This window comes from Anolis carolinensis, unplaced genomic scaffold, assembly GCF_035594765.1.
Source record: "Anolis carolinensis isolate JA03-04 unplaced genomic scaffold, rAnoCar3.1.pri scaffold_9, whole genome shotgun sequence".
NCBI lineage: Eukaryota > Metazoa > Chordata > Lepidosauria > Squamata > Dactyloidae > Anolis > Anolis carolinensis.
In genome coordinates this window covers 26,651,849-26,676,426 of record NW_026943820.1, presented here as the reverse complement: position 1 = coordinate 26,676,426, position 24,578 = coordinate 26,651,849, and the positions used below count along the sequence as shown (strand labels likewise).

Below are 24,578 nucleotides of genomic sequence, written 5' to 3'. Positions count from 1 at the left end.
CGCATAAAGCTGTACCTAAATTTCTTACTCGACAGATGCAACCATCGTCCGGGTTGCTTAGGTCAACAATGAGCTAAGCTATTTAATGGTCGGGCGCTCAATCCGACCTGGGCTCACAAACTTCCGAACAAACCCTGTCCAGAAAATCCCATGACAAGTTCGCCCCTAAAATCAGAAAGCACTTGAAGGTATGGAGCAACACTGACACCGTTGGAGTTCCCCCAATGAGAGAGCCATAAAAGTAGGAAGGCTCCTGGGCATGCACCGAGTGCATTTTCAGTAACACTTAGCGCTTCCCTCCAATCAGCCTGCATGCATTGAGAACTGGTGGATGTCTTGGCAGGAGACGGCACTTGCTTTCTCATCAGCACCTCTCCATTTATGCATTTCCCTCCTTCCCAAAATGAAAGGTTCGGTCAGCAAGCTTTAATGGATGCAATCAGAGGAAGCTTCCATTTATCAATCTGATAAAAATGTAATCCCTGGCACCCATTCATTTTAAAGCAATTTGGTCCCCACTGCGTTACCGCCACATTGATTGAAATGGAAATGATTAATTCGGGGCCTTTCTTTCCAAGGATGGAGCAGTTTCAGGTCTGCCAAAGTGAAGACATTCATCATGCTCATCGTGTGGGGGGTCGATCACAAATATTGCATAGTTGGCCTCCAAAATTCTCCCCTGGCTTTAAGCAAAACATCTGAATTGTCAGTGTTTTTGTTGTTATAGTGTGTTACATTCAATTGTTGCTGTTGGATTGTGTCTATGTGTTCCGGAAAGTTTTCCTGCAGAACAGGAGTTAATTACATGCCAGCCCTGAATGATTGCCTGCAAGGCCAATGGGTCAAGACTTCCCTTTCAACTGCGTGGATGGAACATTCGTCATGAATTGTGGGATGGTGGGAGGTGTATTGCTAGCACTGAAAGCAGACTCGGCTTACTGAGTGGACACGGCAAAACAAAACATTGCATGGAAAGTTCCTTGACGAAATTGAAGGAAAAGCTGACAAGGAGAAGACCTGGCTCTGGCTCACGAATGGGACCCTGAAGAAGGAGACGGAAGGCCTGATCCTTGCAGCCCAGGAGCAAGACATCAGGACAAAGGCAATTCAGGCCAAGATGGAAAAATCAGCTGATGACCCAAAATGCAGACTGTGCAAGGAAGCTGACGAAACCATTGATCCTATCCTCAGCTGCTGTAAGAATATCGCACAGACAGACTACAAACAGAGGCACAACTATGTGGCCCTAATGATTCATTGGAACTTATGCCTCAAATCCCACCTCCCAGCAGCAAAGAACTGGTGGGATCACAAACTTGCAAAAGTATTGGAAAATGAGCACGCAAAGATACTGTGGGACTTTCGAATCCAGACTGAACACAACACACCAGACATCACAGTTGTGGAGAAGAAGAAAGTTTGGATTATTGATGTCGCCATACCAGGTGACAGTCGAATTGATGAAAAACAACAGGAAAAACTCAGCCGCTATCAAGACCTCAAGATCGAACTTCAAAGACTCTGGCAGAAACCAGTGCAGGTGGTCCCGGTGGTGATTGGCACACTGGGTGCTGTGCCTAAATTGCTCAGCCAGCATTTGGAAACAATAGACATTGACAAAATTACGATCTGCCAACTGCAAAAGGCCACCCTGCTGGGATCTGCACGCATCATCCGAAAATACATCAGACAGTCCTAGACACTTGGGAAGTGTTCGACTTGTGATTTTGTGATACGAAATCCAGCATATCTATCTCATTTGCTGTGTCATACTATGTCGTTGTGTCAATAATAATAATAATAATAATAATAATAGGTCCACCCAATGTTGGAAAACTTAGCAATACCTCTCTTCATATATTTCTAGGAGCTCAGGTCTGACTATGGTAGCGTCTAGCAAAAGTCTTTCATTTCAATATGGTTCGCCACTTATGCATGTTCTCCTGTTTACATGGTAAGTTTGGGAATGTATCACCATAGATATGGGGCCATATTGTAATACAGGAGAGTCTCACTTATCCAAGACTCACTTATCCAAGGTTCTGGATTATCCAAGGCATTTTTGTAGTCAATGTTTTCAATACATCATGATATTTTGGTGCGAAATTCGTAAATACAGTAATGACTACATAGCATTACTGCGTATTGAACTACTTTTTCTATCAAATTTGTTGTATAACATTATGTTTTGGTGCTTCATTTGTAAAATCATAACCTAATTTGATGTTTAATAGGCTTTTCCTTAATCCCTCCTTATTATCCAACATATTTGCTTATCCAACATTCTGCCGGCCCGTTTATGTTGGATAAGTGAGACTCTACTGTACCTACCTTCATCTCCTGGGAAAGTCAAATAAGAGGCTAAGGGAAGAGCTAGGAGCTGTCCAGGGTACTAAGAATGATTCCTTATAAAAGGCAGTTCTCGAATTACAAACATTCGACTTACAAACTACTCATAGTTAATATCAGGAGTGAGACAACAGGAAATGGGAGAAATCTCCCTCTCATAAGAGAAATTCACTCCTGGAAATGCTATTATCAAGGGGAAAAGGTGTTTCTACTGAATCTTTCTCACCAATCCTTGTTTACATAACAAGCCAAATTTAACAAATCCAATTCTCACAGGGACAGAACGTGAGGAGAAATCTTCTGAACAGGGGCACAGGCAGCAAAACAAACACCGCAGGAGTGTTAACACCTCCCTATGCTATCCAAAGCTAATACAGTAGAGTCTGACTTACCCAACATAAATTGGTCGGCAGAACGTTGGATAAGCAAAAATGTTGGATAATAAGGAGGGATTAAGGAAAAGCCTATTAAATGTCAAATTACGTTATGATTTTACAAATTAAGCACCAAAACACCATGTTTTACAACCAGTCTGCCACTTGTTTGGGAGCATGGCTGCACTTGTGTTGTTGTTGTTGGTTGTGTTGGCTTCCTGCGCACTGCTGCCTAGAGAAACAGCTGTGGATCCGGGCGGGAGGCAGACTGCGTTGGATAATACAGAACGTTGGGGCCGGGCTGTGGCGCAGCTGGCTAGTAACCAGCTGCTATAAATCACTACTGACCGAGAGGTCATGAGTTCGAAGCCCAGGTCGGCTTAAGCCTCCGACCATAAAAAAAAAAAATAGCCCCGGCTTGCTGTTGACCTAGCAGCCCCGAAAGACAGTTGCATCTGTCAAGTAGGGAAAATTTAGGTACGCTTTATGCGGGAGGCTAATTTAACTAATCTACAACACCATAAAACTGCTCACGAGGAAAAAGAATGAGGAAGAACAGCCACCAATGGACGGTGAAGCAACAGCTCCCCCTGTGGCCGGAATCGTGAAGCTGGAAAGATGTTAAAAAAATGCCTCTGTGTCTGTCTAAAACTGAATGTTGTTTGTCTGTTGGCATTGAATGTTTGCCATATATGTGTTCATTGCAATCCGCCCTGAGTCCCCTTCAGGGTGAGAAGGAAGGGCGGAATATAAATACTGTAAATAAATAAATAAATAAATAAGCGATGGTTGGATAAGTGAGACTGTACTGTATATATGTATATTTGGCTGGAGTCACACTTCAAAAATGTACCTGTTTAATAATAATAATAATAATAATAATAATAATAATAATAATAATAATAATTTATTTCTAGACCACACTCTCTCCCCAGAGGGACTCAGGCAGGCTAATCTATATATATATATAAATGTAATGTTCGTTTTACTGTGGAGTAAACAACAAAACCACTGAACCAAATCACACCAAATTTGGCCACAAAAAGACATAGTCATCCAAGGTATGTCTTTCAATAAAAAAACCTAGAAAAATAGTCCAAATTACAGAGGATAAGGAAGAGCCTTTCTCCCCCTAACTGCCAGTTAGAAAGGTAGGCTCTGCTGCCTTTAGGCCCCGCCCCCTTCGTATCCTAGCAACTCCCTCAACCAAATTGGCGCCAGGGCACAGGTAGAGTGCACTTAGGCCTGATCCACACTGCCTATAAAATACAGATTATCTGATTTGAACTGGATTATATGACAGTGTAGACTCAAGGCTCTTCCGCACACTTATATAACCCAGAATGCCAAGGCAGATAATACACAGTATCTACTTTGAACTGGATTATCTTGAACCCACACTGCTATATAATCCAGTTCAGTGTGGATTTTATACAGCTGTGAAGAAGGGGCCTCATAGTATAACCAAGTTCCAAGCAGATAATATAGGATTATAAATATAATATACTAGCTGTGCCCGGCCACGCATTGCTGTGGCAAAGTGGTGGTGGTATTGGTTAAAAATTGTTGTGTAATTTTTATTTGACGTTATTTGTATTTTTAAAATTAATTTTATTGTAAGTTATCTTTTTATTTATTATATTTTATTATTTTCTTGTATAATTTTTAGTTATTTTTTGTTATTATGGTATTTTATTGTATTAATTTTTTAGTGTTTTTAATTATTTTTTAGTGTTTTTAATTATTTTTTATTGGGTTGCTAGGAGACCAAGTTGGAGGAGCTTAGCCTTCTAACTGGCAGCAATTGGATAAAAGCAATTATTCTCTCTTTCTCTAATTAGGACTCTATTTTTCTTTTCTTTTTGTTGTATCAACCTAGAGCCGTGGATGATGGGTTGTGTCGTCAAATTTCGAGGTTGGGGGGCCTGTAGTTTTGTCGTTTTGTGGGTCGCCGTGATTCCATCACCCTTTTATATATATAGATAATAATTACTGTGGTATAATAATGAAGAACAATATAATCTCTAAAATCAGGACAGTAAATAAAGAGCAACACTCTGAAAACAGGGGGATTCCAGACAGGAAACAACCAGGGCCAGCTAACACCTACCAACAAAGGATTCCCCTAGGAATCCCACTTAGGACGATGCCACAGCAATGCGTGGCCGGGCACAGCTAGTATACATATAAACAGCAAACATTCAATGCCACAACTACTTCACTTAATATGAAAAGTGTAAAATGACGATAACGTGCTCATTATAATAAAAATTCCAAATTAGAAAAAACAATTAATTTATACATGAAGCTCAGTATAAACATTGGACGGAGCGAGTCTATACCTGGACTGAATTAAATGACCAAGTTGCTATTTGTTTCACCTGTTCTGACTCACACACAAATTCAACTTAATAAACCAACACAACTCACAATGTACATCTATACCAGGCATGGGCAAACTTGGGCCCTCCGGGTGTTTTGGACTCCAACTCCCACAATTCCTAACAGCCTACCGGCTGTTAGGAATTGTGGGAGTTGGAGTCCAAAACACCCGGAGGGCCCAAGTTTGCCCAGGCCTGATCTATACTGATGTAGTGACACACTGGACTTCTGCAGAATACATGTAAAGCACATTTCTAGGAATGAAAGATCTCTGCAATTGAGTTCTTTCCATACTGTTGGTGAAGAATTTTGCAAATTAGTGACCTCACTTAACTACATCACACAAGGACAAAGTCAGATATAAAAAACGCTTCCAGACAGGACAGATCCTGTTTCAAATCTGATGTCTCTTGATTTGCCAGCTGTTTCGCCACCAAAGAACCTGCTCAATAAACAACAGCGAGTGGAAAATTCGGGGCCGGGCTGTGGCACAGCTGGCTAGTAACCAGCTGCTATAAATCACTACTGACCGAGAGGTCATGAGTTCGAAGCCTGGGTCAGGTTAAGCCTCCGACCATTAATAGCCCCGGCTTGCTGTTGACCTATGCAGCCCCGAAAGACAGTTGCATCTGTCAAGTAGGGAAAGTTAGGTACGCTTTATGCAGGAGGCTAATTTAACTAATTTACAACATCATAAAACTGCCAGCAAAACACGAGGAAAGGAATGAGGAAGTACAGCCACTACTGGACGGTGAAGCAACAGCTCCCCCTGTGGCCGGAATCGTGAAGCTGGAAAAAATGTTAAAAATGCCTCTGAGTCTGTCTAATGTATGTTGTTTGTCTGTTGGCATTGAATGTTTGCCATATATGTGTTCATTGTAATCCGCCCTGAGTCCCCTTCGGGGTGAGAAAGAAGGGCGGAATATAAATACTGTAAATAAATCAATCAATAAATAAAATCTCAACGAGGTTCCCCCTGAAGGAAAAACCTGCTTTTGTTTCGAAACAGGACGTAACCTTTTACACAGACGAGTGGGCATTTAATTTCTAATTTGCTGTGGGCAATTGTGTACCAACATGTTGGGAAGTTGAGAGAGTTCCACGCCGGCTTGCTGCTTGTGCTCAAATGAGAAAAGGCCGAAAACATTGTTCAAGAAAGAGAAGCAATTTGTTCCCATTTGGGAGCATAATAACCCCTATGCGGTGCATGGTGGAACATAATAATAATAATAATAATAATAATAATAATAATAATAATAATAATAATAATAATAATCTTTATTTTTATATCCCGCCCCATCTCCCCGAAGGGACTCGGGGCGGCTCACAACAGGGACAAGTCCGAAGAACAACAACATATTTAACATAAACTTAAAACATTCCAACAACACACAAAATAAAATAATGGACAAATACATTAAAATCCAAGCAGATAAAATCAGAGTAATTAAAACATGGGTTTGGTGTTGAGACTGGATCAACAAGGAGCATCTCGAGTAAGGGTGTGCAAAACGACAGAAGTCCATTCTGTTTTCTTTTTTTTAAAAAAAAGGGATCGTATTTCCACATGTGGTGGACATGCGAAAAGGCCCAAAAATATTGGAAAAATATACAATTTTTTTTAGAAAAAATATTAGAAATCAAAATACCATTTAAAGCAGAAGTTTTTCTGTTAGGGATACATGACATCTATATATATAAAAGAGTGATGGAATCCTGGCGACCGACAAAACAACAAAACTAAACACCCCACAACCTCGAAAATTGACAGCACAACCCCTCATCCACGCCTCTAGGTTGATACAACAAAAAGAAAAGAAAAATAAAGTCCTAATTAGAGGGAGAGGCATAATTGTTTTTATCCAATTGCTGCCAGTTAGAAGGCTAAGCTCTGCCCACTTGGTCTCCTAGCAACCCACTCAGCCCAGGGGACAGGCAAAGTTAGGCCTCACTTAGGCCTCTTCCACACTGTCTATAAAATACAGATTATCTGATTTCGCATACCACCATACTTTGCCACAATGAAGATAAAATATAGTTTTTATTAACAACAGAGGCAAGAATCTGTTATGCCAAACTATGGAAGGAGAAAGAGATTCCAGAGGATGATGCTTGGATGATAAAGGTGCTTGATACAAGAACTATGGACAGACTGACTTTTCTACTAGCAAAAAATAAAGGAATCCCAATAAAAGAAACAAGTGCACAGATCTTCTGATAGCCAAGCAAAGCAATAATGAGATCAGAGTGAAATAATAAATGTATTAATAATAATAAAAAATAGAGTAAAATAAATGTAATAGTAGCAACAATAATAGAGAAAAATAATAAATGTAATAATGCCAATAAGTGTAAATGCAGCCAGGGACACTCCAATACAAAGTTTAGATGTACAAGGTAACTAAATGCAATATCAGTTATACATGAAGAGTATTTTAAAAATACTGTTTATATTTACAGTATATACTCAAGTATAAGCCGACCCGAATATAAGCCGAGTCACCTAATTTTACCACAAAAAAACTGGGAAAATATTGACTCCAGTATAAGCCGAGGGTGGTAAATTTCAGAAATAAAAATAGATACCAATAAAATTACATTAATTGAGGCATCGGTAGGTTAAATGTTTCTGAATATTTACATCAAGCTCAAATTTAAGATAAGAGTGTCCGACTCTGATCAAATCATTATTCTCATCTTCTTCAATGAAAATGTGCTTATGTATCCTTTTTAATAATAATAGAGTAAAATAATACATGTAATAATAATAATAATAATAATAATAATAATAATAATACAGGAAAATAATACATGTAATAATAAATAGAGTAAAATAATAAATGCAATAATAATAATAATGAGATCAGACTGAAATAATAAATGTATTAATAATAATAAAAATAGAGTAAAATAAATGTAATAGTAGCAACAATAATAGAGAAAAATAATAAAAGTAATAATACCAATAATAATAGAGAAAAATAATAAATGTACCATATATTCTCGAGTATAAGCTGACCCAAATATAAGCCAACCAGGACCCTCACCCGAGTATAAGCCGAGAATTTTTTTTTTCAGTCTTTAAAAAAGGGCTGGAAAACTAGGCTTATACTCGAGTATATACAGTAATTTTTCTTTTTGAAATTTACTAATAGCTGCTGCATTTCCCACCCTTGTCTTATACTCGAGTCAATACGTTTTCCCAGTTTTTGTGGTAAAAATTAGGTGCCTCGGCTTATATTTGGGTCGGCTTATACTCGAGTATATACGGTATCTTTATTTATACCCCGATTCCATAGCGTTGAGCCACCGAGTTGCCAATCAGCATTCATTCCATAGTGTAAATGCAGCCAGGGAAACTTCAATACAAAGCTTAGATGTACAAGGTAACTAAATGCAATATCAGTTATACATAAAGAGTATTTTAAAAATACTATTTAATTTTGTTTTAATGTTTGCATATTTGTATATTTTAAATTGTATGCTGATGCTTTTATGTTAAGCCACTGTGAGTCTGCTGTGGGAGAGATAAAGCGGGATATAAATAAATATAATAATAATAATAATAATAATAATAATGATTGGCTATCACAGAATTGCAATGGAACGATGACTAAAGAAGTGTCCTGTCTAGGTCTTTGATACAATCATACGGGCATAATAATAATAATAATAATAATAATAATAATAATAATAATAATAATAATAATAATAGGCTATCACAGAATTGCAATGGAGCGATGCCTAAAGAAGTGTCCTGTCTAAGCCTACGGCCAACTTTTGCCAAAATTTCTATGGGGGAAAATAAGGAGAAAAATGCACATGTCAGGAGATATCCGTATTATGACAAACGCAGTGGGGAAAAATGCAAAATGGCTTGGCTCTTCAGCATTGGCGTGTGCTAATTAATTAATAACTTAATCCTGGAATTAAGTTACTGCCGAAACTCCCAACTTAATTCAATCTCTGTAGTTAAAAATACATTTAATTAAGTTACCGCTTTCTGTTAGAAAAAAAATTCCAACTCAGCGGATAACTTAATTGATTCAAAGGGGTCCGTTCAACGCCTTTGCAAAGTTGCTACTGTTTTCCTAGCAGTGAATATATATATATATATATCATCATTAATCCTGTCTTAGTGTCACCATCATCTCGCTATTCGTCCCGGGATCCCTTTTGTACAACTTGCAATCTCTTTGCACCAAAACCGCTGCACGTTCATAATGGAACGCATTCATTTGCAGCCTATTTTTTTTTGCAAACGGAGGCCCTTGAGGTGACAATTGGTTTGTTGGTTTTGCAAAGACGAGAACAAACCTGACTTTATAGAGAAATCCTCACCCATGACTTCCAGGCCAAGGAACGGTACTGAGTATGGCAATGGATTTGATCAGAATTGGATAAATGAAACCACAGCTATTGATCCTGTGGATACGGGACCGGTACTGCAGTTTGCTTTGAAACCCTATTATGGAGAAGTTGAGGAAGCACTTCTTTATTATATATCTATATATATAAAAGGGTAATGAAATTTCGGCCTAGGACAAAACAACAAAACTACACATCCCAGAAACACTAAACTTGGCAGCACAACCCCTCATCCATGCCTCTACGTTCATACAACAAAAGAAAAGAAAAATAAAGTCCTAATTAGAGGGAGAGGAATAATAGTTTTTATCCAATTGCTGCCAGTTAGAAGGCTAAGCTCCGCCCACTTGGTCTCCTAGCAACCCACTCAGCCCAGGGGACAGGCACAGTTAGGCCTCACTTAGGCCTCTTCCACACTGCCTATAAAATACATATTATCTGATTTTAACTGGATTATATGGCAGTGTAGACTCAAGGCCCTTCCACACAGCTATATAACCCATTTATAATGGACTTAATGTACGGTAAAACCTTTACCCTTTACCTTAACTACCACCAATTCCTCAATACTTTTATTTCCCATACCACCATACTTCGCCACAGCAATCCGTGGCTGGACACAGCTAGTGTGTGTAGATATATATACAGTAGAGTCTCACTTATCCAACATAAACGGGCCAGCAGAATGTTGGATAAGCTAATATGTTGGATAATAAGGAGGCATTAAGGAAAGGCCTATTAAACATCAAATTAGGTTATGATTTTACAAATTAAGCACCAAAACATCATGTTAGACAACAAATTTGGCAGAAAAAGTAGTTCAATACGCAGTAATGCTATGTAGTAATTACTGTATTTATGAATTTAGCACCAAAATATCACGATATATTGAAAACATTGACTACAAAAATGCGTTGGATAATCCAGAACGTTGGATAAGTGAGACTCTACTGTGTGTGTATGTATGTGTGTGTGTGTGTGTGTGTGTGTGTGTGTATATATATATATATATATCATATTATACTATACTATACTATACTAGTATTATAATATATTGTATATACATATAATATTAATATTATAATGTAATGCGATATAATAATAACACACTATTATAATTGTATCTTTATATTACATGTAATATTACTAATAATATTGCAATATAGTCATATAGTACAATATAATAATATATAATACTTATACAGTGCTTATATTGTGCTGTACTAACAATATAATATACTAGCTTTCCTTCACCCTTTTCTCCTCCGCCTCGTTCACCTGCACACTTTGGAGGACTTGCTGGATGTGGTTGTGTAGGCCTAATGTCCTCCTCCTTCGTGTTACGCAATCCGCCGGCCCCGGCCAGTTCAGTAACAGTTTTCTATGTTCGGTTGGGATGCTTGCACGCTGCTGCATGTCATTGACGTAGGTTTTCCAAGGGTGGGGGCTCCTCCGTGCATGCACACAGTGCAGTATTTGGTTTTTTGGGGTTTTGAGTGACTTCCAATTTGAATTGTTTGTTTTTTTTGTAGTCTAAACACAGCCGGGATGACCATGTCTTTTGTGGCCAAGTTTCATGAGTTTTGGGTGTTTCGTTTTTTTGTTTACCTTAAAGCAGAAACTTCAGGACATTTTTATATATATATATAGACTAGCTGTGCCCGGCCATGCGTTGCTGTGGCTAGGACTTAAATTTTTCTTTTCTTTTTGTTGTATGAACATAGAGGCGTGGATGAGAGGTTGTGCTGTCAATTTTCGAGGTTGTGGGGCGTTTAGTTTAGTTGTTTTGTCCGGTGCCGTGATTCCATTACCCTTTTATATATATAGATTGTATGTATATATAACTTGTAAGCTGCCCTGAGTCCCCTTCAGGGTGAGAAGGACAGGATATAAATGTCACTAATAAATAAATAAACAAAAATAAATATTACCCTTCAGTGAACAATTTTTTAATTCTGCAAAATGTATAAGGTTGTGGATTAACTACCCAATGGGTTTCCCCACAGGCAAACGGAGATTCGAACCCTGGCCTCCGGAGCTTTATCCTCTTTCCAAAAGTTCTGAAAGGTCTCCAAATAATAGCAAGGTCTACACTAAAAAAATGCTGAACATGGAATGGGAAGAGGAGGGCCATCTGACTGCTCTCCCATTATAATTCGTTCCAAACATCTCATTCCCTGGAAATGAAAATTAAAGCAATAATTTCAACGACAGGCCATCTGGACTGCGCCTTCCAGATTACGCAGCTGTGCCAAGCGCAGTGCAGCACTGGGAAAGCAGAGCGAAAAGTAGATTTTTTACCATAGGTTAAGCACACATTTTTGCCGTTCGAACCCAATGTTCCATGTTTAAGTCTCCGGAGGTTCGCTCTAACATCTACATGGCATCGTTGTGGAGGTTGTTTCCGACTTATGGAAACCCTAAGGCTGTCATAGAATTGTAGTGTTGGAGGAGACCACCCAGTTAAACCCCATTCTGCTGTCTGGAAGGAAGACACAATCCAAACCCTCCTGACAGATGGCCATCCAGCCTCTGCTTAAAAATCTCCAGAGAAAGAAGCTTCACCAGCAGCAGCATAGTTGACTGCATCCTTGCCAACCTGAAGCTTATGAAAAGGATACGTAAGCACTAAGCATGTCCGATCGATGAAAAAAAGTTTCAAATCTCGTTTCTAAAGTAGGGGGCGCTGGCACTTCGATATAGAAAGTATTTCCGATTTTTTTCACCCAAAAATTTAGGATATTTCCGAAAATTCGTAATGATTCTAAATGTTTCTAAATTGGCGGACGCGCATGCGCAATCGTCCAAAAAAAAAAAAAAAAGGAACCGGGGGGGGGGCCTTTACAGGGCTCTCCCACCCTCATTTCTTGAGCTATCCTCATCAACCCTAGCCCCCACCTTTGCGTCCATCATGGAAGCTTCTGATTGGCCGGGGAGCGGCAGCCATGTTAGGCTGCGCTAAGCTCCCATTCTAGGTAAATTGCAGAAACAATTTTTTTAAAATATTTTAAAAAATATATTTAAAAAATCTTGGGGGGAAAAATTAACAAAACATTAAGAGACAATTAGAGAATGGGCCAACAATGGTTCGAATTACATTGCTGGTTGCGCTGTGAGACAATGTCTCGGAAAGCGTATCAAAAAGCGAGAACAATCCGAAATAATTCCGATATACGATTCAAAACGATTTTTTGGACATGTCTAGTAAGCACATTGACATTGAAGAAGATAAGAATAATGATTTAATCAGAGTTGGACAGTCTTATCTTAAATTACAGCATAATGTAAACATTCAAAAACACTTATCCTACGGATGCCCAATTAATGTAATTTTATTGGTATCTATTTTTTATTTCTGAAATTTACCATTCTCGGCTTATATGTACTTGAGTCAATGTTTTCCCAGTTTTTTTTCGTGGTAAAATTAGGTGCCTCGAATTATATTCGAGTTGGCTTATACTCAAGTATATGGATTGGAACAAACCAGAACTTATCCAAACATCCATGTATATTCTGGAGGGTTTTCTTTTCTTTTCTTTTTTTTTTTTGCAAATCCCCAAACCTTGCCTAGTGCAGAGCTAAGTTAAGGACAAAGCACTCCCAACATTGAGCTTCCGAGGCACCATAAGGACTACAAACCTGGTTTAAAAATACAGGTGTGATTTCAGGAATTTCTTATGCCATCCTGTATCTGAGATTGCCAGATTTTGCCCCATTCCTCAATTAGTTCTCCCAGTCCAGCAAAGCCAACCCTGGTTTGGATACATTGAGATTTCTTTCTCTCACTCTCATCAATTAATACCAAAGCCCTATCTGGCTGTTTACCTAATCTGGGATGCATTAAGCATGATTGATTCTGGAATTATTGCGCACCTGCTCGAAGCTGGCGGAACAGCTGGGCCAATGTCACGTTGTCCAAACATCCTCGTTGGAAAACATTCACCACCCAAAGGGAGTGACATTCGCGCCAACTCCAGCACAGATAGATAAGGGTTGAATGAAAAGTAATGCCTCCACCTTCGTTACTTCGGTTTGGATGGGAATATTTTAATAACCAAGCGTAGCAATAATCCTTAGAATGTGCTCTTTAATTACCACTATTCACTTTTCCACATAATCGTCAGACAATTGGATACATTTCTGCCAACGATGAACAAGTTTTCTGAAGCCGTCACGGAAGAAGTCGACACTCTGTTTCCGCAACCGGCGTCTCACAGTCCCCATCGTGCACAGATCTTTCGATAGCAAAGCAAAGCAATCATGTGACCCACACGTTCTTGTGAAATGCCGATTATGCTTGAAATTTATCTCTGAGTGATACAACGATCGTCCTGAATCAATCTGTCAACCTTTTGCTTGTGAAACTCAGTGGTTGCTGTCACAGGACATCCAATTCTTTGTCTGTCACACAAGTCAGATGTTCCCACTTCAACATCTTTAAACTTACTCGCCCAATGACACACAGGACTCACATCAACACAATCCCCATAAACAGCTTGCGTTCTCTGATGAATCTCCTTTGGAGTGACACCTTCTGCTGTCAAGAATTCAGTGACTGCACGTTGCTTAAATCTCATTGACCGACCGTCTGTGTAGGGTTCCATACTTCACACTTTAACAACACAACCGGTCAATGCTAAGGCTTTCCGCCAAATGGAACTGTAGAGGAGAGTCTATTGAACAAGCCAGGACCTGCCGCAGACAAGGACTGCCTTCTGTTGAAGAGTTACGACGGTGGAGGCATTACTTTTCATTCAACTCTCGTGTATGTGTGTCTATGTGTGTGTGTGTGCATGTATGTGTATATATATAATACATACACCTTGAGCTGCCAGGAGAGGTGCTTTGCTGTTGTTATATTATTATTATTATTATTATTATTATTATTATTATTATTATTATTATTATTATTATTAGTGTTGTATTATAGCACGAGCTGTCAAGAGAGGTGGATTGTTGTTGTTGTATTATTATTATTAACAACAATAGTAGTAGTAGTACTAGTAATAAACATACAAATCGACTTTCATACACAACTGCATTCTGAGTAAGGGTCAGAAGACATAATCACTTGGGAAAATTTGAAGTTCAGAAAGATTATCATCTGCAGATCTGCACTAAACTCATTTTCCCTCTTGTAGATTAGCCTACAATAAGGAACATCTGAGAGTATATAGATAGATAGAGTGTATAGACAATTCGACACTGGTTTAACTGCCACAACTCTAGGTTATGTGATCCTGGGAGTTACAGTTATATAATAATAATAATAATAATAATAATAATAATAATAATAATAATAATAATAATAATAATAATACTTTATTTTTGTATCCTGCCACCATCTCCCCGATATATGTGCTCTTTATCCTTGGTGCTTCACCAAACTACAAATCCCAGGCTTTGTAAAACTACATCTGCCAGGATTCCATACTATTGAGCCATAGCAGTTAAACTGGTGTCAAACTGCATTAAATCCATGGTGTAGATGCACCCTGAATGTGGTCCCATCTCTGTAATGCAAAACCTGACATTTATACCATGGAGGGAAAAGTTCTCCCTCTTTAAGTTGCAGACATCTTATAATCATAATCACAATGCCGGGCAATTTTGTATCATTTCGCTTCCACGTCTCTGATGCGCGAACCCTCTCAACCCAATTTGCAAATGGCTCAGTAGTTTAAAGTTTTCTCCCTTAAACTATTGAGAAGAAAGCTTTATTTTTTCCTGAGAAGTTTATGCTCCCTCAGCTACTGGTTGACAAGGAAAACCGTATTGCACTTGACTAAAGACGTCCTTCTATGGAATGAGAAGACAGCTATTTCCTTGGACCGGCACCATGTTTGTGCCCATTGGCTACAACTGTTTCTTTTCTGGAAACTCACCAGTGGTTTATGGATCTGCCCCAAACTATGAAGCATCATTTTGGATACTACTGGTGTGCAAAATCATTGTTTCAAAATCATTTCCTTGCTCTTATGATTTCATCTTAGGGTGACCAGGTCTGGACTAATACAGAGAAGGGATTCCCCAAAGTACAAAGGCAAGAGGCCACTGCAAACAGAAATATAATCCAATAATATAAACTATAAGACAGTTTTTCATATATATACTATAGTCATGGAACATTCAATGTGCAGACAAGGATTGTAGAGGTTCAAAATATACTAAATGATTCAAAATACATGTCTCTAAACCTTGGAATTAGGTGGGAAAGAGTGATAGAGTTGAGTGTCATCTGCATAGAGATGGCACCCACTCCAAAACTCCGGATGACCTCACCCTAGTAACTAGATGCACTCTTAGTTACTCTCCAGCTTTCTTTTGGAAGCCTTTGGAGAAAATATTTCCCTCCAAATGTTCTTTCCTTTTCTTATTATTCCTAAGGATTCCGCATCCCTTGCAAAAACAACAGAAGAGTACATTTCTTATCTAGTCATGCAACAAGTTACTTTTCTTAGCATAGCATATTTAAACTGCTACTTGACCGTAGCTAGAGAGCCTGTCTTTTCTGTGCTCTCCCTGCAAGCTCAGATTCCCAACTGACAAACCCAGCCATCTGCCAGCAAACCGATACATTGTTTGAGGCGTGGCTTGCCTCTGCATAAGCTCAGCTCCCTTTTTGCAGAGAACTTTTGCAAGCAACTTTGCAAGGATTTCTTTACACACACACACATAGCAATTTGGCGCAATAAATATTTCCCTCCAAATGTTCTTTCCTTCTCTTATTATTCGTAAGGATTCTGCATCCCTTGCAAAAACAACGGAAGAGTACAATTCTTAACTAGTCATGCAACAAGTTACTTTTCTTAGCATAGCATATTTAAACTGCTACTTGACCGTAGCTAGCGAGCCTGTCTTTTCTGTGCTCTCCCTGCAAGCTCAGATTCCCAACTGACAAACCCAGCCATCTGCCAGCAAACCGATACATTGTTTGAGGCGTGGCTTGCTTCTGCGAAAGCTCAGCTCCCTTTTTGCAGAGACCTTTTGCAAGCAACTTTGCAAAGATTTCTTTACACACACACACATAGCAATTTGGTGCAATAAATATTTCCCTCCAAATGTTCTTTCCTTCTCTTATTATTCCTAAGGATTCCGCATCCCGTGCAAAAACAACAGAAGAGTACAATGCTTAACTAGTCATGCAACAAGTTACTTTTCTTAACCAATCAGTTGTTTGTAAGTCAGATGTTTGTAAGCCTGAACAGGACCTAAAGATGGATAGTTGGAATGGCTCCCAGTTAGTGGGGCAGCAAATCCACTCCAGGCTTTTGTCCAAACTTTAAAGGAATTATAAATATTGCAGAACCTATATAGGGGAGATAGTTCCACCTCTGGGATAGAAGCTGTAAAGTTTGGACAGAAATCCGAAGCATCATAATAATAATAATAATAATAATAATAATAATAATAATAATAATAATAATAATAATAATAATATAAGTGTCTCACTCACCAAAGTTAAAAATGCTGGGAAAGAAAAATTAATAATTGAGGACAATTTCATTTAGGACCATTATAGCAACATTTCTTCCCATCCCTGACTTAAAGGCGAAGACGAGAAATAAATATAACCAATCAAACCTTGTACAATTTCTCTCGCTTCTCCCCTTTCTGTCCTGCGCAGCTAAAGATACCGATGGATATCCATCTCTCGCAAATGCCACCGTGCCACGAAAAATACCCGAGGTCCCGGGAGGTGTTGGCAGCTCCTTCACAGCTCTCTTGGCCACCAGCGCATCCATCCTCGTTCCAAACGTACCCTTTCGGCTTCCGAGCAGAGACATTTCCGCCCCGTAGCCATATGAGGCGAGTTCACACCTTCCCTCCCTTCCGCACGTTGGGGCCAGGTCACGCGAAGGCGTTTGGCACGTCAACCCACCCTGGGTCTATCGAAGGCCGTGGATAAGAATAACTTCCCGTGTCCTCTCATGCATTGCTTGGTTCGCATATCTGGCCAGGAGGCATCAGCTCCACGTCATCAGCAATTCAATGTGTGCTGTGGTTGAATGCCACAGAAGCACCAAAGACTCAATGAAGGTAGAAATAGCTCAAGCTAGGACTTCATTCCACGGATTTAGGGCTCCGCTTCCATGTGTTTCAGAAACGGAGGCCATCACATGACATAAGGGCACTTCTAGTGAGACTCCGTCTCCGTAATATGTGGAAACGTTACCCAACTCCAAATGGAGAAAAGCGAGAGAACGGGGGAGAAAGACGAGCATCAGCATAGAAAGGATGTAAGATAGTTGACCATCCCAGAACACATAGAAAGATGAAAAGGAATCGAGTAAGATGGGATAAGATTGTTGTGTTGACACCGTTTTTAGCTACTGATGCTTGTTTACTTGTTATGCTTTGTCTCTGCTTTGGGCTTGGCCCCATGTAAGCCGCTCCAAGTCCCTTCAGGGAGATAATAATAATAATAATAATAATAATAATAATAATAATAATAATAATAATAATAAGTTTATTTATATCCCGCCTCCATCTCCCCCAAAGGGGACTCGGGGTGGCTTACAGCAAAATCAGATACAAAACAATGATAAAATAAAATATAAAACATCAAAGAACAATAATAAAAACCAATAATAATATATACACAGCAGCCGAAAAAACACAACGCGGGATAGAAAAATAAATAATAATAATACTAATAATATAATAGATATAATAATTTCCTTGCAGACTGTGCAAGGAACCCGACGAAACCATTGATCATATCCTCAGCTGCTGTAAGAAAATCGCACAGACAGACTACAAACAGAGGCACAACAATGTGGCCCAAATGATTCATTGGAACTTATGCCTCAAGTACCACCTCCCAGCAGTCAAGAACTGGTGGGATCACAAACCTGCAAAAGTATTGGAAAATGAGCACGTAAATATATATATAAACTAGCTGTGCCCGGCCACGCGTTGCTGTAGCGTATGGGAATTCTTTGTTAGGTAGGTGGAATAACAGTGAATAGCTTTATAGTCTGAAAGCCTGGCCATTTTCTTATGTGAATCCTTGTTCGGTGAGGTGGAATAGAAAGGAATAGGCTTGCTGCTTGGAAGGTTAGGTAGTTGCCTTTTAGGGGAATGTTTTTTTGGGGTGGTAGAATTGTAATGAATAGCCTCGGTGGTTCAAAGCTTGGGTGCTTGCTACCTAGGGGAAATCTTTGAGCAAGCTGATCCTAGGCAGCCATGCGTACATTGCCTGTTGTGGATTTTGGCCTTTTTTTGGTGTTGTGATTGTGTTTTTTGTGTGATTGTGTTGTATCTTACTGGAGGCACGGATGATGGATTGTGTTGCCAATTTTAGAGTTTGGGGGGTGTTGGGTTTTGTTGTTTGGTGAGTCGCCGTGATGCCAAAAGCCTTTTATATATATAGATGTAATGTGCATAATTCCCATGGAGTAAACAACAAAACCACTGGACCAAATCACACCAAATTTGGCCACAAAAGGCATTAGCCATCCAATCAATCTGCATGCGGCAGCGTGTCAGCAAAAATGGCTAGGCGTGTCAGTGCTGACACGCGTGTCATAGGTTGGCCATCACTGTTTTAGGTAAATAGAAAAATAGATCGGCATGAGAATCCTGTCTTATAATTGCTGACTCTTAAGATGGACTTGTGTGGTATTTCCATGTAATCTTATGCAACCTTACGGAACATAGATTACAGATCCCTATCTCAGGATTACGAATCCGTCACTGCAATACCAAATACCAGCCAACGTTTTCATGATGATTATTCACAATTTTATAATGTTTAATATTACACATCCTGTAATATAATAGGGACCTACAGCATGTGTTCAAATACAGCAAATATAAGCATAGATGTTGGATGACACCGATATGACTCCATAGTGCGGTAACAACGTAACGCAATAATGTCCTTGTAAAGGTGAGTTAAGCGAACCGAATGTTGCAAAAAATTATTCATTTTGGATCCAATCCGGAACCAAACTGGGTCAATTCAGACCAAGTCAAGAGCTTTAACCAAAGCGAACCCAGACGCAACTCCAAAAGCTCATGGAGAAACCAATGAAATGGGATGGCACTTCCTTTTCTTACAATACATTTTGTCGATCAGTTTGTGACTCACCCGTCGCTCCTTGTCACCGTATTCGATGCCCAGCGTGTCCATGGCGCGGACGATGGCAGCCAGCGACTGGATGGTGTTGCTATAGACCACAGGCTTGTATTGTTTCACGTCTTCGCCGGAGAAGCCATCTTCGTGGATGATCCTTTGTTTTGAGAAAGAGAAAAGAAGCCATTGAAATCCACAAGCATGTGGACAACCTTCAACAGAAAGGAAGAAACCATGAAAATGAACAAAATCTGGCAACCAGTATTACAAAACTCCAAAATCAAAACAGTAGATGGGAACCAACACTCTGAGGGCAGAGAACAGCTAATGACTGAACAAAAGATGCCCCCAGGCAAGAGACAAAAACCTTTCCAATGCTAATTAGGGTGATTAACTGAAACATTAATGCTGGCTTCCCAGTGACAAAGGACTCGTGCCACACCCTGGACTCTACACAGATATATATTCTTTCCTTTCCTTAATTAGTTTATCCATACCTCACAACCTCTGAGGATGCCTGCCATAGATGTGGGCGAAACGTCAGGAGAGAATGCTTCTGGAACATGGCCACACAGCCCGAAAGACATACAACAAAACTGGTGGGATCATAAAAACCTGCCAAAGTATTGCACTTTTTCCCCTCCACTTTCATGATAAAACAGTATGCTTGGATCAGGCGAAGTTCAGAAGGCAATTTTGAGCAGCAAACAGCAACGTCATTTGTAGGAACAAACAAGTGTGTTGCAGGAGGCACAAAACAACAGGCGATGCCCAGACTTGCCATTGCTCTCAGGAGAAGGTGGCAAAACAAGTGTGCGTGCTTATGAGATTGCAGAGTGCACAAACACATGTGCACAAACACACACACGCACACATATATTGTCTCTCATGCCGACCCACAGCTCTGACCTAGAGGTTCCTACAGAGGCCATAATCAAGGCAAGCTAACACCTCCCAACAAAGTATTGCCCCAGGCAGGAAGCAGCCAGGCTTTGAAGCTGCAAGGCCATTCAATGCTAATCAAGGTGGCCAATGGCAACATTCACACTTGCCTCAGGCAGACAAGAGTTCTTTCTTCCACCTTTGACATTATTCCACAGATATATAAACCCACTTGACTAATTTCCAACAGACCTCACAACCTCTGAGGAGGCCTGCCATAAATGTGGGTGAAACGTCAGGAGAGAATGCTTCTGGAACATGGCCACACAGCCTGGAAAACTCACAGCAACCCAGTGATTCCGGCCATGAAAGCCATCAACAACAACAACAACAACAACAACAATACTGTGGGACTTCCGAATCCAGACTGACATATCCTCAGCTGCTGTAAGAAAATTGCACAGACAGACTGCAAACAGAGGCACAACTATGTGGCCCAAATGATTCATTGGAACTTATGCCTCAAGTACCGCCTCCCAGCAGCAAAGAACTGGTGGGATCACAAACCTGCAAAAGTCTTGGGAAATGAGCACGCAAAGATACTGTGGGACTTCCGAATCCAGACTGACAAAGTTCTGGAACACAACACACCAGACATCACAGTTGTGGAAAAGAAAAAGGTTTGGATCATTGATGTCGCCATCCCAGGTGACAGTCGCATTGACGAAAAACAACAGGAAAAACTCAGCCGCTCTCAGGACCTCAAGATTGAACTGCAAAGACTCTGGCAGAAACCAGTGCAGGTGGTCCCAGTGGTCCCGTGCCAAAAGATCTCAGCCGGCATTTGGAAACAATAGACATTGACAAAATCACCATCTGCCAACTGCAAAAGGCCACCCTACTGGGATCTGCACACATAATCAGAAAATACATCACACAGTCCTAGACACTTGGGAAGTGTTCGACTTGTGGTTTTGTGAAACGAAATCCAGCATATCTATCTTGTTTGCTGTGTCATACAATAAAATAATCCGAAAATACATCATACAGTCCTAAATATTTGGGAAGTGTTCAACTTGTGATTTTGAGATATGAAATCCAGCATATATGTCTCGTTTGCTGTGTCATACTATGTCTTTATGTCAATAATAATAATAATAATAATAATAATAATAATAATAATAATATTGTGCTACATGCATTTACACTATGATATAGAATTTCAATACATTTGTTTTAAGCATTAAGTTCTTAGAAGTGTTTCCATCCCGCAAGCTGTGATCTTGCATAATCTGAATGGTTTATCTCCACTGTCCATCACTTTAGTGACCGAGATATCCAAATTAAATTCAATTAAAGATACTATTTTTTTACAGGCTACAAATAGTGATGTGTTTGTCCTCGGATTCCCTCCCGACTTTTTGGGCGGCGACCCTGCGGTTTCACACAACATTTGCAAATATCCCAATTCTGCAAAGTGAAGCTTCCATGAAACCACGATGAAAACCGTCCCACACATCGCCATGGCAACAGATGCAGGAGAAGCAGGATGAGCATCCTATGGGACTTACGGGAAGGAAAGGATGTGGGAAAAAAAAGAGATGAAAAGAAATGGTGGAAGGCTGTTTTCTGCTATGCGGTTCAAAATAACCAGCGCTGGGAGGTCGGCTTGCAGGTTTCAAGAAATGCAAACATATTCCCCAGCTGGCGAGCGCATGCTTGGGCGTGTTTGGGTCTCACACTAGCAATCAAAGCCTCATTGGCATTCAACGGGTGCGCAACCAAGACTATTTCAAGAGCGAGCTGCACTTTCTGTGCCATTGGGTGCTTATTAGTACATGAGTTGATAATGGGGAATATTTGTAGCTGGAGAAAAGCAGCTGTATCCCATTGTTTCTCAGCACATACTATTCCACCCTTTGCGCATGGCCCCTTGTTCTGACCACAGAGTCTCCGTTCAGGAACATGAAACTAATGGCACAAGGATCCAACTGTTTTTGCTTACCAAAATCCACACCTTCCAAAAAAAAAAAAGTCTGGAAACAGGGTTGTTGTATGTCTTTCGGGCTGTGTGGCCATGTTCCAGAAGCATTCTCTCCTGACGTTTCGCCCACATCTATGGCAGGCATCCTCAGAGGTTGTGAGGACGCCTGCCATAGATGTGGGCGAAACGTCAGGAGAGAATGCTTCTGGAACATGGCCACACAGCCCGAAAGACATACAACAACCCTGTGATCCCGGCCATGAAAGCCTTCCACAACACAAAGTCTGGAAAGTCTCCAAACAAAACGTACAAAATGCAGAATTTTCACAGATCATACAGGTATGGAGCGGAACCTAATAATAATACAGTAGAGTCTCACTTATCCAACACTCGCTTATCCAACATTCTGGATTATCCAACACATTTTGATAGTCAATGTTTTCAATATATCGTGATATTTTGGTGCTAAATCCATAAATACAGTAATTACTACATAGCATTACTGCGTATTGAACTACAGTAGAGTCTCACTTATCCAAGTTAAACGGGCTGGCAGAAGCTTGGATAAGCGAATATGTTGGATAATAAGGAGGGATTAAGGAAAAGCCCATTAAACATCAAATTAGGTTATGATTTTACAAATTATGCGCCAAAACATCATGTTATACAACTAATCTGACAGAAAAAGTAGTTCAGTACGCAGTAATGTTATGTTGCAATTACTGTATTTATGAATTTAGCACCAAAATATCATGATATATTGAAAACATTGACTACAAAAATGGCTTGGATTATCCAGAAGCTTGGATAAGTGAGACTCTACTGTACTTTTTATGCCAAATTTGTTATCTAACATGATGTTTTGGTGCTTCACTTGTAAAATCATAAGCTAATTTGATGTTTAATGGGCTTTTCCTTAATGCCTCCTTATTATCCAACATATTCACTTATCCAACATTCTGCCAACTTGTTTATGTTGGATAAGTGAGACTCTACTGTAGTAGTAGTAGTAGTAATACTAATAAATCATGCAAATTTGCAAGAGTCTCTCTTTTTCTTCCCCTTCCAGCCATGCAATCTTTTTCTTCTTCCTGGCTTTCAAGGGCTTCTCTTACTCACTCTTCTTTCCCTTTTGAAAACATTTCCTTCTTGTCTCTTTCTCTCTCTTAAAAAAAAATGAGATGATTCCAGCCTGGGAGGAGAAGCAGAGGAGGGAGGTTTTGGAAAAGAAAACACACTGTGGCCTCCAGGCTCCACTGCCTGGCTTAACCTTGAACCCATTATAAGCCAAGGGAGGCTTTTTCAGCCCCCCAAAAACTTGGCTTATCTTCGAGTATATACGGTAGCTATGAAGTTGCGTTCTACTAAATACTGAATGAAATGCCCATTTCAGTTTATCTAGCCATATATTTTTTCTGTAAAATTAATATGTTGTCTACATTTGTGATGCATGTCTATTGGAACCCATAGCCAGAAATTATGGGAAGTTTGTTTTAAAGTTATCTCATTCAATCTATGCAAAAGGAAAAGCTTTCCAACCTCAAAGAGAGGATGGATATCCTTTACAGTAATGGAAGACTTCCAACTCTATAAAAGAAAACATTTTCTGGCTCTGAACTAAGGGACATCCCTGATTTGAGAGCCAAAAAACGTGTCCTTTATAAGGGCTGGCAGATGTCCCTTATCATCAGAGATACCCCATATCTGGGATCCATAAAGTTTGTTCTTTACAGGGTTGGCAAATGTCCCTTATTGTAATGGATGCCCCACATTTGAGGTCTGGAAAGTAGGGTTGAGTGAAAAAGTCGGAATCGTCATTAATCGTAAAAAAATAGTATCTTTTTGGGTTCCGAATGGGGTTCTGAGGTGGTTTGGCCCTTCCGAATTAACCTTCTAATTTGAAGCATTGGAGCCCATTTATTTAATGGCCTCAGAAAACCTTCGGATATACAGGAGAGAACGCTTTTGCTGGGGAAGGAGAGGAGAAGGAGAGAAAAGCACTCCCTGGTGACAAGGGCTGCTTCTTGCTCTGCCAGGGAAGGGAAGGAAACGGTGGGAAAAGTGAACATTTTCCCTCCTCGGTAGTTAGAAAAAGACTAAGCCTCATAGGAAGAAACAGCGGGCCATGGTGTACTGGTTTGAGAGTTGGACTACGATT

General features: G+C 39.9%; 1 protein-coding gene across 2 annotated transcripts in view; it reads right to left on the bottom strand.

Moving 5' to 3' along the window:
* The window catches only part of gnao1 (G protein subunit alpha o1), a 151,484-nt gene that overhangs the window by 72,632 nt on the left and 54,274 nt on the right, over positions 1-24,578 (bottom strand). For both annotated transcript variants that reach the window (XM_062961609.1, XM_062961610.1), the window contains exon 3: positions 19,570-19,711. In XM_062961609.1, the coding sequence (XP_062817679.1) occupies positions 19,570-19,711 (142 nt within the window). The remainder of the gene's footprint in view (positions 1-19,569; positions 19,712-24,578) is intronic.